Source organism: Carica papaya, chromosome 2 (assembly GCF_054855325.1).
Source record: "Carica papaya isolate Zhongbai chromosome 2, ASM5485532v1, whole genome shotgun sequence".
Lineage (NCBI taxonomy): Eukaryota > Viridiplantae > Streptophyta > Magnoliopsida > Brassicales > Caricaceae > Carica > Carica papaya.
In genome coordinates this window covers 19,487,895-19,505,094 of record NC_142310.1, presented here as the reverse complement: position 1 = coordinate 19,505,094, position 17,200 = coordinate 19,487,895, and the positions used below count along the sequence as shown (strand labels likewise).

Below are 17,200 nucleotides of genomic sequence, written 5' to 3'. Positions count from 1 at the left end.
TGATATGATCATTGTTAACCAATTTTAAGAATCTTGTTTCCATTTATCGCTAGAATTTGTGCAAACATGCAGTAATTAGGTTCTTCCTTTTTATCTTTTTTAAAGCATATATTTGTTAGTTTTTCTTCATATTATTATAGTTTCCTCTTCCTCATGGGTCAGATCTTGCATGTTTTTGCAGCCCGGGAGAAGGCGATGGTTGTTAATTTAGAGTTTATAAAGGCTATAGTCACTGCTGAAGAGGTCCTATTGTTGGATCCTCTTCGCCAGGAGGTTCTCCCGTTTGTGGATCAACTAAGGCAACAACTTCCTCATAAAGGCGCATTTAAGATTCATGGAACTGGTCCTCCAGATGTGCATGATAGTGAAATGCATGTTTCACCAGGTGGACAATGGCTACCTGTTCCAGAAGTTGTTGAGGGTTTACAATGTGAGCTTCCGTTTGAGTTTCAGGTTTTGGAGATCGCATTAGAGGTTGTCTGTACGTATTTGGACACCAATGTGGCAGACCTTGAAAGAGATGCTTACCCTGTATTGGATGAACTGGCTAGGAATGTCAGCACCAAGAATCTTGAACATGTTCGAAGTTTGAAAAGCAACCTTACACGTTTGCTTGCACGGGTACAAAAGGTATTTCTTATGCATGCTGTTTCTTAACATCGTACGATTACCCAATAATGTGCAGTAATGCCTTGGTGTAATTGCAAGTACTTTTCCTGCCCTATCATTGCTTTGGTGGGCGCTTGGCTTTGCATTGGTTCTTGAAAATGAGTTTGAATTACTTTCAGGAGAACAATGTGCTGCATGATTACTATCATTTTGCTTTGTAGTGTTTGAGTTTGATATCATGCTTGAGGATGAAAGAGAGTGGCAATTTGGGATAAACAGCACTCCTTTGCTGCCTTGTGTTAGACACTACTATTTTTTTAATCTTAGAAAGAAGTTCTTAGTGGATTCACTTTTTGAGTTTGGAAAAAAATAAACTCGGTATTGTACGCACCTAAGACAGTTACATTTCTCCAATGCTCGAACATAGATGTTAATCGTAGGCCAGATTTTACACTATTTTGAACTTGGTGAAATGCATTTCAAGCACATGATCATTGACTGTGTAGAACTCGAGCATAGATGTTAATTGTAGGCCAGATTTTACATTATTTTGAACTTGGTGAAATGCATTTCAAGCACATGATCATTGACTGTGTAGAATTTTTGGCTCATATTCAGTATTTAATCTTCACAAATAGATCTTGATAAAGGAAAGGAATTATTCTTGTAATTTTGAGTTCTCTCCTTAATCCTCTATAAAGGAAAAACTCTACTTAAGATTAAAATTTTGAAGGTAGTTCGACTTCTATACTTCTATTTTACAAAAAAAAGGTTTGAAGGTAGTTCTGGAGAGAGGGCACACTCTTCAGCCATGTTTAATCTTGATGTTCTTAGCACAAATGTTATTTCACTACAAGACAGTAAGTGAATACCTGTTCTGCTTCAATATGTTGTTTTTTCTATTTTTCTTTAAGGTTTGAGTTTTTTATTTAAAGGTGTTTTTTAGTATTTGAATGACTGCAATGCTTCAAAGTTTCGAAGTTAGTAGTTAACAGTTCCAATCACATATAATATAGGCACCTGCTCTCCCTTTCTCTCTCATTTTTTTACGGGACTTTGATGTAAAACAAGAAGATTATAATTTGGAATAAATCTTTTATTAAAAATACTTCTGCAATTATTATTTTTTAATTCATTTAGGTTATTTAGGTCTATTTTAGGCATTATAAAATTTTAGTTTTCTTTTCATGCAGATCTTTTAAGTATCATAGACATTAAAATCTTTAATTCAATAATTTTCTTTATTAGTTATGATTAATGACTATACCAAGGTAGTAGCTACCACAAAAAAGAAATGAATTAAGAATTTCTTTGTTAGGGTTTTATTCTTTGTTCTCTTTGTTTGTTGATTCTTCTAATTATTGTTCTGCATAACCTTATCTCGTTTGCTCTATTTCTCCCAATATTTTTTCACCTTGATCTCTAATTTCCTCTGGCCTATTTTTATTCCTCTGATTTTCTCCTAACTTTTCTCTATTTCTAAACTGACCAGGAGATAAGTTAGTTTAACCAATAGTCATCTTGCATCAGATATTATTAAATGTTCTTACATGACGCTAGCGGCATGAGATGTTATTTGACTTGGTCATATGTGGGGACAAATAACACTTGTTCAGAAAATTTTGTAGCATGGACAAGATAAAGTTTCAATATTGTTTTGACTTGAGAAAAATGTTTGAAGTGTGGTTCTGTCTTGAAGGATTAAGGAAAGGATGAAAGAATCCTTTTTTGATCTTGAAAATCTTTTCTAAAAGGTTTCCTTTTTGTTTCTTAATTCATACAATATTGTACACATCTATTGTTTTATATTATTTTCATTTTACATTTTTGAAGAGAATTGCAGTAACTAATGTGTTTTAGACTACGTTAATAATTTCTTTCACTTTTCATCTTTATTCAGTATTTGTCTACTATAATAATTTAATGCTGCAATGGATGAAAATAATAATAGAGAAGTTGATCCTAGGAAAAAAAATACTATTTATTAGATTTGAGATGTGATAACTAGGGACTGAAACAAATTGAACACAGCGAACACTTCTAGTTCATTTTAACTGAATACTGCGAGGTTTGAATTTGGCTTAAAATTCAGGTATGAAGTTTTTATGAGGTTCAAATTTATTTCATGTAAAGAATGATAAGGTACAACTTGCCTAATGCACATCAAGAAAACTAGCCTCATTAAGCATCAATTCAAGCTTAAATTTGGCCAAGTTGAATTCAAGAAAAAAATTTAAGATATTATTGTTTTCAATAAGATAATTAAAGAGGTATATAGGGATGGCAATGGGGTGGGAGACCCTTCCTCAACACCTTCCCCACTAACTAGTCGTCCTATATTCGTTATGAATAAAGAAATTTGAATCCACCCCTGTGCCTTGCTGTAGAATTCTTTACCTGCTGCATACTTGCTATTTTTTCTTTTTCAAATCTACACCTTCACTAATTTTTTTTTCATAAACTTACCTTTCTCATATAGGGCATAGTAGGATAGTTTAGCGGGCCTCCCGACCCAATTGCCATCCATTGGCGGTACCCCTTTGGTACTTTGTTAATATTTGTAGTTCACACTTTTATTTTTTAAAAAATAAATATATGTAAAATGTGGAAATATATATTTTTATGTTAAAACAAGATAAATATGCATTTATTTATAAACTTAACAGTGATTAATACATTTGGATATGTTTTGTGAGCTTTGAGCTGAATACACGTGACTTGCTTTGGGCTTGCTAAGATTTAAATGTCTATCAAGGAGCTTAAATTCGCTATGAAGTTTGGTCCAGCTGAGTTGAAAGTAAATTTCAAAAGAATGGGGCCTTAACCATTCAGTAACATTAATGTCTTGGTGGAAACATTAGTCACATTCGTGCTCATTTAACACTCTATAATAAAGTGTTCTAGAAAGGATTTCTGGTCTAGCTACTCAAATTACTCATCAACACTTCGAACTCTGAACTGTGTAACATAGAATGCTTTAGTAACATATATCAATGTTATTATCATTATTTTTACCTGTAACTAAACCTGAAACCTTTTCTTTTACATTATTGTTGTTCATCTTTCGTGGTAACCATCTTAATAAATTCTTCTTGATGGGGGGATAAGTTTGAGTTGCAAGAATAAAAGAACAAGTGTAGCTAAAAAATTAAGCTTTTGCTATATAAAGAGTAACAAAAGTTGCATGATTATTTTATATATCATTATCTTATACCAGTTTTATGATAAGCGTGCATCTAACCTCAGGTGAGGGATGAGATTGAACACCTATTGGATGACAATGAAGATATGGGGCAGCTATATTTAACAAGGAAGTGGATGCAGAATCAGCAATCTGAAGCTGTATTAGGGGCTTCAGCATCAAATGCCATTGTCCCTACTGTGTCTAGTCCAAACAGAACTGCTAGTTTGGTGACAAGCAATCTCGACAATAATGATGTTGAAGATCTGGAAATGTTGCTTGAGGCTTATTTTATGCAGTTGGATGGAACGCGTAACAAAATACTTTCTGTGAGTACTTCTCTCTCTTCTTTGTAGGGCCTTTTACATGCATGTGTAACTTGCAATAGATTTTCTAGGAGATTTTGTTATGGAACAAATCAGTAATTGACACATGTATACAACAAAAAAAAATGTCGATTAAGTTTTCTGCAGTTCCTTGGCAGATTGTGTTTAGTTTTTGTATTTTTTCTTTATTAGCTGCAAGAAGTTACTGTAGATAATTTGGGAGTTAACTAAGCAATTTGGACATTACCTATTCTTTAGTTGGTAGCTTTAGGATATTATCTTCGCTTTTATGTTGTATATAAATAATCTGCAAAAGAAAAAGGTCATCAGCAGAGATAATTTAGTTAACAAAAATAGAGTTCCATTCTAAACTCGAAGCGATTGAAGAGCTCTTTCCTAATTAGCCCTTACCTCCAAGATCTCAAAAGGTTCTCTCCTAATGAGTCCTTACCACTCTATTAACATAGGAAATTAAGGAAGTAGTACCAGCAAACTCTCTAGATGTTCACTAGAATTTGCAGATAGTGCACCCATAACCAGATCGTATTTAGGGACCTTAACTGATTTCTTTTTAGATCTTGTTGCACAAAAATCATAGGATATTGTCCAAACAATTGCAATTCCAGTTTGTTTTGTTCATTGTTGATAAGGGTGATTTTACAAGTTAGAAACGATAGAGCAAGTTTTAACCTTTTGTGAGTCAATTCCTGGCTCGTGGGTCTAAATCTCATCATAAATTAAAGTTGGATTGTGATTTAAAATGTGAAGCTAACCTGCGGATATGCAGATATGAATTAACATTCAATTGTTACAAGACAGAAATATAGAGTTGTAATCTAATAAACTTTAGGTTGAAGGATCCTAGTAACACAAAAAAAAATGATATTCGTGGTGTACACAATAGAAATTAAATATAAAACATATTTTCCCCTTTACTCCGCAAGCTGTGCAGGGTGATATGCAGAAATTGGAGTTCAAGTGATAGAACTTTGTAGAAGAAAGTTCTTTGGTGAAAATGTTATCTAACTGATCTTGATTGATAATATATCGTACTATTGGTTGTTGTGCTTGTACCTTATCTCAATAAAATGAATATCTAGTTCAACATGCTTAAAAGAGGCATAATTGATCGGATTAGAAGCCGTATAAGTGGTGCTGATGTTGCCATGAAATTTGTCCTATCTCATATCTTACAATGAAGGTAGTATGGTCATCGAACATCTGACTATTCCTTTCCAGCCAAATACACCATTGTCCAACAAAAATTGCTCCTTCCCATAGAGGCTTAGCTTCTTTCCTCACCCTTAACCCTCAGTAATGGAGGTACAACCTAGTTCCAGTCGAAGTAATCAGATTTGTTCACGTCTTCCAGGCTAAGCTGTAGGACTTTAGGCACTACATGATCCACCAGCACTTTTTAAGCGCTACATCTACTAGGACTTTAAGCACTCATGATGCACCAGCACTTTTTACCATTGACATTAAGAAGCAGTGACAACGATTATGCTCCAATCAACTCTGGTAACCAATCAGTTATCCCATATGATCAAAAACTCGGCTGATGCCCTTAGTGATGGGGAGGACTATCCAGTCCAATCAACTCATCACCTTTAGCCATTTGTTATTCAATATGAAAGGTATAGGTCCCCACTGTATGCCATCTGAAGTAATGAAAATAGGGAAATAAGACAATCATAAGAAATCAAAAATCGATCAATTCTTGAACGTGTAGAGTTGTTCCTTTGATTTGTCCACATCCACTTCTCCCCCACAAGAGGGAAGTCTATCGGCCCTAAGTTGTATAATGCATCGTTGAATTCATTGGCACAAGTTTTACAGAAATGCTCGCTTGATCTTTCTTTGTCCTCAACATCATATTAAAATCCCTACTCACAACCCATTTGCTTCCCCATCTTTTCTTGGACTCCTCAAGTTCCCTCCACAACACTCTTCTCTAATTCTCTAGTACCCTGTAAGACACTCCAATAAATATCCCCTCCATACTCTCCTTGACAATTCTCAAATAAACACGAGAGAGATGATTTTCCCATTATAACCTCCTTACTTGATATTTTATCCTCCCTTCATAGCAAAACAGTGCCTCCAGTCGCCCCTATTGCTGGAAGAACACGTCATGCTACCTCCTTCATTCTCCATAGGCTTTTTATTTCTCTCCGAGATTGCCTCCATTTTTATTTTCTGAAGGCAAATAGCATCTGGTTTGTATCTACTCATACAACTCCAGATCACTTGTCTTTTCTTTTTCTGGTCATTAATCCTCCGCGCATTCTAAGAAATTATTTTCCCAACATTTCAACGAACTTCCTCAAATCCCCGTCATTCTTGTTACTCTTCTTCCTGCAGTCATAATTAATTAATGACTGCAATTTTTTCAACTCTCTTGATCCTCCCTCTACCTGTTTCCTCCTTTCCTTTCCCATCATTGTCCCTCTCTTCTTCCTCTCCTTCCTCTTTTTCTCAATTTCTAAAAATATTGATGTGGGCATGGATATGGAGCATGAAAGGGACGAATAAGCCCAAAAGAATGGACAAGTTGGCAGCCAAGAGAGGAAGCATGAAGAAGAATGCAGCCATGAGGATCCGACCCGCAGCAAGGCCCAATCGAAAGGAGATGACGTCGGCCGAGGAGCAAGTATGGGAAATTTACATAACTTAGATGGATTTGGGTCACTTGGAAAAGATATCACAATGCTAAGTGGGCCCATTACAAGAGGAAGAGCAAAAAGACTACAACAAGCCTTTCAACTCTTTATCTAAGCATAAATCAGTGAGAAAGATGAGCTTGGATCTATTAAAAAGGTTTAAGGAAGAAGACCAGCCCAACAATTTAAGGACAAAATGATACTTACATCTCAATCCAAGTGCAAGAGGAATACAAGAAAGGAAAAGGAAAAGTTCGCAAGAGAGAAATCGACCAAGATGGAAAGAGGGATATTCCCCACGAGATTTCCTTTCCTTTTCCTGTAGGAAATCTTCTCCTTAAAGGGGAGAATCGGCCAAGGAGAGAAATTTCCTTGTAAGTCACAATTAATCCTCGAAGAAGAGAAAAACACAATTAAGGGGGCAAATCTCATAGTTTAGGAAACTTATGGGTGGCCATAATTCCTCTTTATTGGCTGACCCTAATTTTTCCTTTTTATTCCCCTCAAATCTTCCACCATTAAAATCTTCCCTATTCAAAAAGGTTTTCTAATAAGAAGATCATATCTATTTTATTGTAATTGTGATCTTCTTAATTTTGTTAGTTTTCTTATTTTACTGTAAATTTAATTTCCTATATAATTTTGTCATTAAATTATAAGATTATTTTTTTTATTATTCACAAGGGATACACCATAAATATACTATTAATTCACAATTGTTTTAATTCAAGTTTACAGTAATAAAATTAACGAGTTATTTTCAACTAAGTGAGGTGTCTTCAACTCTTTAATTTTATTGTTGTAAGTTTGAATGAATACAATTATCAATTGATGACCTATTTATAGTATAGCACTTCTGCCTCTATTTAGCCTATTCTCACATAAATTCCTTGGCGCAGTCCTTCCTCCACCACCAAAACGACCTCCATGCCTTTCGTTTTGATAATATCCCCTTCTATGCATGTGCTTCCCATTTTAAAATTCAAATTTGACCTGCTCTGCTTCTTTTTTGGGCTGTATCTTTCCTACCTGATTCAGCATCTCTCCTCCGCTTTAGATCACCTTTGCAAATGACCTCTCGCGTATCACTTCCATCGTGATATGGAGATTCACTTGGCTGTGAGGGCACTTAATATCTCCTTCCTTTGTGTGGTCTCATTCCTTTCGTCCCTCGTATCCATACCCATAACTTCCTCTGTTTGGTATCCGGACTAACCAAAGACTAGTATGGAAGTTTGTACACTAATCTCATCACCTTCCACTAGCTTCGTGTTTCGTGTCCTTCTGGAATAAAGTCTGTTTCACTGTTTGTCCTATCTCCTTAGCTAGCACCAAGAATCTCCTGTTTCGGTTTCGTCCCAATGCCACCAAAGTTTGTGGTTTTTCTTGGTCGTGTGCTTCCCCCACATTTTCCCACCCTTTCTCTAGTAAAATTTGGCAAACACATCCATTTACTACACCTCCTTCTCCAGCGAAATCGACATTGGAAATCCTCTTCCATTCTCACTAGTTTTCATAATTCCATCTTCTTCCCATCTCGTTCTCATAACGTCCGCTTAAATTCTAGAATAGTAGAGAGGATTCTTGGTATTGCACTAAGCCTGTCTATCTCCTAGCAATGGGAGATCAATCCCGTTCAATTAATGATGATCTCCCAAAATTGTTATGCATAATCCCAAATGCATGTCCACTTGATCTTTTTGAAAGAAAGAGGACCATGTGAAAGATCATCATCAACCACAAGCCATGGAAAATCCCAAGTCTGCCTAATCCTGGTAAACCTCCCTTGAAAGTCCACTGCCCCAGCTTTCCCTTTTTTTATACATCCTTGTGCAAATTGAATGCCTAATAGAGCCCTTAAAGTCCAAAGTGACACGCACCACAATGTATACCCTTTAACGAAGTCAGGTCTTCCTTCCTTTCACCGCACCTAGATACTGTGAGATGATGCCATTTGGTGTCCCTTGATTCCTGTAGCACTTTGGCTATAAGTTCTCTAACCCTTTAGCCATAAGATCTTTCGTATTTTTCATTTTGTTTTGTAGCAAACATACGACATCACCACCCCATCTTTTCATAACCCTTTTAATCACAACTCTCTTGGCAGTATCACTTCAACCTTTTAACATTCTGAGAAAGAATTTTAGTTATCATGCTCAATAGGCACAAGTAAATTCTCTACTCCCCCCCGGCCTGATAACCCATTTCTCTCTTTCTCATAATTGGTCAAGCACTCAAGTTCATTCACTGCTTTTCCTTAGTTACAAAATGATCGGAATTTCTGGATTACCGCTTCTTTGAGGTGGATCTCGAGAAGCATAGGCACTATCTTCAGTGTCTATACGAAGTGCCCTGTACCTAAGTTGGGCAATTGGCATAAGATCTTTGACTGCCTGAGCAGTTAATAGTTTGTTTGATGGTTGTAGGAATTTATTTCCTGCAAGATTGGGTATGACACAAGATGCTTATTGCTAATTCTTCTCTAGATGAAGGGTTGGAGGACCTCTAGGAGCAGAGAAAGTTATGGCCCTAGCTGTAGAATCAAGGGGAACATTTGGTGCATTTTAGATACAGAAATGGTTAGGTGGTGGATTTCTAAAGTTGGCTGCTTGTGTGGGAGTGGGCAGCGGAAAATCATTACGTCTTTAATTTTTAATTGGCCAGAGACAGTGAAGAATGTTGTTAGTTTTGTACCTCCTCTTGGAACACCAGCTAGCTAGGACATTGGCAGCATAGTACTTGTGGTGCCTATTCTGGCTACATACAAAACTGTGAATGGTCTTCCTGCAATCTCTTAACAGAGGTGGGAATCCTCTGTGAAGGCCATCTATCACGATCTTTTATCCCAAAATGATTTTACTTTGAAACTGACACAGGAGAGTATGAGGAGGATCGTTTTGACTCCAGAACTGAGACCAACGTATGCAATTAAAAAACTTAACCACCTAAATCTCCCTCCTATTTAAATCTACACCCACCTATGATATACAAAAACAAGATAATAAAAGAAATAAAAGAAGAAGATAAAACGTTACAGCTTACCCGATAAATCTATTCTAATTTTTTGGCTTAGTAAGACTTTAGGAAACTCCCTAATTTTGAAGAACTCTGAAGAATTTAGCCAAAACTAATTATTAAAAAAATCAAAAGCTTAATTTTATTGAATTCTGAACGTTGTTATTACATACTAAGAACTTAAGCCTTTTATAGGATTTTATTGACTAATTTTAATCGGAATAGGATTATAAATTTCCATCCAAACTCTTAAGACTATAATTAAGTAGAAAACAACTACCCCTATCCATACTTAATAAAATAATTTAAAATATTCTAAAATCAATATTAAAATAATCTTCCTTTTTTATCTAAATGTTCAAGTAGTTTGTCTTACTTGAACTTCAAATTTGAGTAGAAATGTTCCACCAATTTTGGCATTTTAATCGCATGGAAAATTTGTAGAAGTCTCTTGTTGATGCAGAACTCAAGATTAACCAGTGTGATCAGGAACTCATATAATTTCATTTAAAGGCATTAAATGAATTGATTTTATAAAAACTTTCCCTACTTAACTCGCTATTAAGAATGATAGGAAGTAAGATTACTGGAAATGAAAGAAATAGAATAGAAAAATGACATAAGATCGTACCTTGATAAGTAGATTTACTTTTTGCTTAATAAAATGGTACAATAATCTCTTTTAAAAAGAAACACGCTTAATATTATTGAGATAATTTACAATAAAAATTTGATGGTCTATTTATATGGTAAGTCGTGTGAATAAAAAAAAGTAATAAAAATTTTCTAATTTAAAATTACAATTATATAAGAAATTAATTAAAATTAAAGTTTAAATCTCTAAGTGCGCGCAATTACATAAGAAATTAATTAAAATTAACCGGATACAATCACTTGGGAAATTAATTAAAATTAAAATCTAAATTCCTAACTATGATAAATATAGTTTTCCTCATTTTCTTGGCTGATTGCTTCATTTTCTTACCCCTTTCCATCATGTGCTTGAAACAAGTTGGTAAGATCATATGCCCTTAAGTTAATTGGTTGGACTTGTTTTCATCTTCCTTTGAATGAGACCTTCTCTTTATAATCCATGTCCATACTCACATCATCCCTTTCTCCTTAAAAAATGATTCGTTCTCGAATCGAACACTTCTTATGTGGGGGTTTCACTATTTTTGTTTTCTTTGAAAAAATATTCTACAAAACACCACCATTAAATAAAGAAGGTTTGAGGTGAGTTAATATTTTTTTCTTGAAAGATGGCATTCTTAACTCCTTTTCTATGTAGTAACATTCTCTTTTCATGTTGCTTAATCCTTCATTTTAGCTGGAGTTTATGGAGTTTTTGAGTTGCTGTTGATCTTTGAATACCTTCTCATTTGATTGCAGTATAAGCGTAAAATTCTAACTGTTCATGTTAAAGGAATAATGATTCTTATGGCCATCATAAGTTGCATGCTTATCATATTGTTAGGGTCTTCCCAATAAGATGTAACTAGCATGCATGGGCACAACATAACAATGTACTTTATCAATGTATCACCCAATAGAGAAGGAAGCTAATACCTGCTTAATCATTTTCATCTCTCCACAATCAATCAACCACTGCAACTTGTAAGGGTGAGGATGATGTGTGCATGTTAAACCAAGTTTATAACGATGGTAGTACTAGCAACGTTAGTGCAGCTACCGCCATCTATAATGAGACTACATACCTTTCCATTTATTAGATAATGAGTGTGGAAGATATTCTCTATTTGGTTACTTTCTTCAAGCTTGACTTGAACATTCAGAATTCTTCTAATAACCAAAGCTTTCCATTGGGCTGGATTCCATTCAACACTTTTCTCAACATTCTCTAGTAGTGATATGTTATCATTTTCTTCGCTCTCACAATCACTGGTACTATCAACTCTACTATCATCTCTCAATAGTATGATCTTCTTATTTGGGCATTGAGAGGCGATATGTTCGATTCCGAGACATCTAAAGTATTTAATTATATTATACTTTTGAGATGAGTTAGGTGTCTTACCTTTTGTATTAGTTGGTGCAGAATTTTCCTTTTTCTTGACTGTTCTCTTGTTTTCTTTTTTCTTAGGCCATTTTGAGCTGTAGGTAGGGGTGACATATGATGTGTCCCTCTCTTTGTACCTGAGTTGTTTCTTTGATTTTTATGACCATGTGTACCATGTCTTCCAACTCCACGTAGTGTTGCAACTCCACAACATTGGCAATTTCCTTATTAAGACCTCCTAAAAATCTTGTCATGGTTGTTTCGGTATCTTCTTCAATATTGACCCTAGTCATGACCATCTCCATCTCCTTATGAGAGTCCTCAACGGACATAGATTCCTGTGCCAAGTTGCAATTTTTGTTGCATTTCTTTATAATAATAAGAGGGTACGAATCTTTTTCGCATGATGAACGTCATCTCTCTCCAAGTAAAGACTGGTCGTTCCTCATTATACTGTTTAGTGAGGATTAATTGATTCCACCACACTAAGGCATAATCAGTGAATTTTACAGCTGTCAACTTGATCTTTTTTTCTTTACTGTAGTTGTGGCAGTCGAAAATCAGCTTTACTTTTCTTTCCCACTCCAGGTAGGCTTCTGCATCATTCTTACATTTGAAGGGTGGTATTGTCATTTTGATGGAGCTAATATTATTGTCCCTCCTATCTTTTCTCTTTCTAATCCGATCGTCTTCCTCATCATTACAGGACCCAGCCTAATTTTCAGGATGTTGAGTTCTAGGCCGCCTTGTTTAAAGGGTCCAATGTCTTACTTCGCTTCGACCACTACTCAAGTTGTCTACCTTTTGACTAAGCTGTGTCAATTCTGCATGCATAACCTCCATAAGGAGCATTGTGTTGGTGGGGTTTTGATGCTCACTTGATATTTTAAGAAAATTTCTTGCAAAAAGATTAGTAAAAAAAAAAAAATTTTCCTCACCAGTTCTCTCGTATTTCGCTCACTTAATTCTTATCATCTGACAATCTTACATACTCTTGTCATACCTTTCTATCTCCCACCCTCAAGTTGAGTGCCGAATATATCCTTTTGAATCAAAATATTCTCAAGTATTGTTTTAAAACACCGCAAGGAGTCCTATAAAACAAATACCGCACCAATACTTGAAGTAAGAGTGTAACACGTAGAGAAAGAAATAGTGTGTTACCAATTATGCTAAGTTCTAAGTTGCAATTTAGATGCTTAGATGTATTAGGCAACAAAAGTTTAAAACAATAAAAGAAACTGAGTAGAAAAAAAAATTGACAGTTTATAGAAGATGTAGAGATTCAGTGTTGCCCCAATGGAAAATTCGAAAGATATTCCTATCAATCTATTCTTTGATGTACGTTGTGTTCTATATAAAACTTTAATGAACTGTGTAAGTATGAATGCACCTGATTGCAAAAAAATTGTAGAGTAAAAGAGGATTTTGTCTTATGAATAGTTGGTTCTTGCACTGTTTTAAAAAAAGATGGTTGAGTACCAAAAATGTTAGTACTTTCCCAATAAGTATGTTACTTGATCGAGAATTTTTTCTTTGTTTCCTTTCTTTTTTCTCTTCTTTTCTTTTCTCTTTTTTTTTTTTGCACAGGAAACAAAATTGGAAGAAAGTAGATTAAAAAAAAATTGATACTCAACAACGATTTTATCAAACCAAAAAAGCATCAATTGATGTTATGTTTTACTTGGATCGATATATGAGATAATTCTTTTTTTTTGTATAGATGAACCAAAAAAAAAATAAATGGTGTAAAAATTTAAAAGTACAAAAGTAAAATATAATAGGTTTAGATGGAGTCAAATCTCTGATACCAAATGATGTGGAACCCAAGATTAAGTAATGTGATCAGAAACTCACATAATTTTATTTAAAAGCATCAAAAGAATTGATCCTATAGAAACCTTTTCTACTTAACCCGCTATAAAAAATGATAGGAAGTATGGTTTTTTTTTTTTTTTTTTTGAGATAAGATAGGAACTAAAATCAATGGAAATGAAAGAAATGGAATGGAAAAATGACACATGACCATTCTTTGATAAATAGATCCACTCTTTACTCAATAAGATAGCAGAAAAATCACTCTTGAAAAGAACATTTTGAGGTAATTTCTAAATGTTTACAATGAATACTTGATGGTCTATTTATAGGGTATGTCATGTGAATAAAAAAAAGTAATAAAAATCTCCTAATTTAAAATTACAATTATATAAGAAGTTAATTAAAATTAAAGTTTAAATTCCTAATTAAGTGCAATCACATAGAAATTTAATTAAAACTAATTAGGTGCAATTACATAGTAAATTAATTAAGATTAAAGTCGAAATTCTTAATTAGAATAGATGTTGTCTTTCTTATTTTATTGGCTGATTGCTTCATTTTTTTTACCCTTTTCTATCATGTGCTACAAGCAAGTTGATGAGACCATTATGCCCATGGGTTATTTGATTGGGCTTGTTTTCCTCTTCCTTTGGATGGGGCATTCTTTTTATGGTTCATGTTTATGCTCACATCATTTGTAGAATGGAGTTCTTGGAGAGCTTGGAAAAGAGAAGAAAGAAGTCCAAAAGGACTTAGGAAAAGGATGCCACGCGAGCAGCATGCACGGGTGGCGTGTGTTTGCCGCGTGGGTTGGCGTAGGCTGGGCACGTGGGTTGGGTCAGTTGGTTGCGCGGGTTAGTCTTCCGTGCGCACAGGGATTTGGGCGTGCGCCTAAGTTGTTTCGCACATGCGCCTGGGCTGCACATGTGCCTTGCTGTCTGCGCACATGCATGTGCACGTTGTGGCATGCGGATGCTGCTGCTCGCATGCCCTGCGGCTGTTTCACGCGGGCAACAATCCCACAGGTGAGTTTTTCCGCACAGGTGACGAAGGTAGGTCACATGAGAGGCATGTGCTTTCCGTGGGTTTTCTGGGCCTGATAGCTTTTTTCGGGCCTTATATTGGGCTTCAATGGTAATCTTGTTATTCATCAACTCTTGAACCAAAAGATTGAAAATATTCTTGAATTTCTTGACCCTACTTGTAATCAGACCTAGGGGCAATTGGATTTGATTTCCTGTTAGCCCTAGCTCATCCTGGACACTTGTATCTTTCCCTTTGTGAGACTATCTGTCTTTGACGTCCTTTTGCGTATTTGTTGTGCCTGGAATCACATTAGAAACTCTCTTGGAAGCAGATTTTGAAAAAAAAAAAAAAAGCTTTCCTGACATTCATTCTTTTGCTGGGAAGCTGCTTGAGGCAAATTCGCTCTCTAGATGGTTGCTTTTGTGTATTCATGCGAATGAATCTGCCAACCATCTCTTTATCTGGAGGCAGAAGGTGTTGGGATTCAGCCTTTAGAGTCCTAACTTTGTCTTTGTGGTTTGTGGAATGTTGGGCTTCTGAAAGTAATGGAGCTGTGAAAAGCTAGGAGGAAGCTGATCTCCCTAATTCCTTGGACTATTCTTTTCCTTATTTGGAAAGAAAGGTAATAGAAGTCGCAAGCATTCATTCAAGACATTCACTATCTTTGTTTAGAGATTTTTCTCTCCTCAATGAAGTAGATATATGGAAGCTAATAGATATTTTGTCTACTACTGAAAAGATGTAAAATTTCACTAGTAAATGAGCTTTTTATTAGCAAATTGACATTTTCTGTATATTGGGTCAGGCAATTTTGATGTTTTCCTTTTTTGTTTATAGACCAGGCAAAGTTTTATTTTCCATTGAATTTTTGCAGGTTCGTGAATACATAGATGACACGGAGGATTATGTCAACATCCAGCTCGACAACCAGCGAAACGAACTTATTCAACTCCAGCTGACTTTAACAATTGCTTCATTTGCTATAGCTATGGAAACCTTGATAGCTGGGGCATTCGGAATGAACATTCCATGTCAATTGTATAAAAAAAATGGGATATTTGAGCTTTTTGTTGGCAGTATTACCGCAGGTTGTATAGTGCTTTTCATCCTTGTCCTCGGATATGCTAGATGGAAGAAGCTGCTCGGTTCATAAGCCCATTTCAGAATTGTCTTATACATGAGATGAGTAGGAGGTGTTAGGTTGCCTCATTCTTGTAAATGGAAAGGGAGGACCCTGAAGGCGTGGGTAGACAGATTGCTTCAAAAAATGTGGGCTATGCTTACAAGCACAGTAAATTTGATAACTGAAGCTTCTATTCTATTGCTGTTACAGATTTTTATGAAAACCAATTGAGAATCATATTTGCAGTCTAACTTCAATTGCTGTGAATTTGTACATTGTTTGGGCTCTTTGGTTCTCTGATTCGTCTAATGCTTCTCTTTTTGTTGATTTCAAGTGTACATCTGGAGCATTTCATTCAAGTTTCTATTTTTTAACTGCACCAACAAAAATGTTTATGCATTTAATGAGACGATGATGTGCTATTATATATAATAATTATTTAAATCTTTGGCTCTAACATAAACAGTTTCTTTTAAAAAAACAAATTATATAGGTGGAGAAACTGAGGTGGGCGCATGAGTTAATCCCCTAACTATCTAATTGCATTAAAAAGTTTATTATAATTTTAAGCTTGTAAAATAATAAAGGTCTATAAAATATTATGAGATAAACTCCCTAATTTATAATACTTTGTAACATTATTATTAATTATTTTGTTCATTAAAAAAAATCATTATGTGGGTATATTGCACAATTAAAAGAACAATACTCATTCAATAATTTTTCATACCCAAAGAAAATCCAACCTTAAGTTTCAATTTCCATACATGTCGTTTCCTAATTTGATATTTCAAGTAATATAAAGTGGCACCGCACTTATCTTGCATTTATTTTACTTAATAGTATGGTTGGATAATAATGGGTATTCTACTTCTCTTTTTCTTACATACATAATAATGGCTATTAAACTAAACAACTTTCTTTCTATTTGCAAGTGGTGATTCAATTTTTATGCACATGCATGTTGGATTTAATTATTTATATACATTTGGTGTACTTTATGTGTGGAGTTGGTTGTCATCTTTTTCTCTTTATCATTATTCACAACTTGCACAATTTTATTCTTACGTATCTTCTATACATATACCTAAGTATCCATATTTACACTCATTTATTATAAAAATGAACATTTATATATGTGAAAAGGACAAAATATTTAATTTAGTTATTTTTTTAAAAGAGAAATTTATTTGGCACATGTTAGTATAGTAATTTAGTTACTTTAAAACTATTCTTTCATTCATTAATTTGTTATTAAACACACCGAAAATATATTGGATTAATTGTTGAAATGATGTTATCTATATTTTTTAAAAAAGTTTAATCTATCATGCTGTATGTATGTATGCATACATCCATTTATGATCATGCAGCATACATAGGACGTGCCAAGGATATTTTATGAGCTGTCATCTAAGG

General features: G+C 34.7%; 1 protein-coding gene across 8 annotated transcripts in view; it reads left to right on the top strand.

Annotated features, from left to right (window-relative positions):
- The window catches only part of MGT6 (magnesium transporter 6), a 43,181-nt gene extending 27,125 nt beyond the window's left edge, over positions 1 to 16,056 (top strand). For 7 of the 8 annotated variants that reach the window (XR_015817118.1, XR_015817121.1, XR_015817120.1 and 4 more), the window contains 4 exons: positions 182 to 630; positions 3,856 to 4,119; positions 14,334 to 15,280; positions 15,533 to 15,570. Coding sequence is in view for 1 of the 8 variants with exons in the window: in XM_088213558.1 (XP_088069684.1) it covers positions 182 to 630; positions 3,856 to 4,119; positions 15,533 to 15,811 (992 nt within the window). In the remaining 7 variants the exon portion in view is untranslated. Of the gene's footprint in view, positions 1 to 181; positions 631 to 3,855; positions 4,120 to 14,333; positions 15,281 to 15,532 lie in introns of all 8 variants that reach the window. The other variant, XM_088213558.1, reaches the window with a different exon arrangement.
- Positions 16,057 to 17,200: the final 1,144 nt, after the last annotated feature.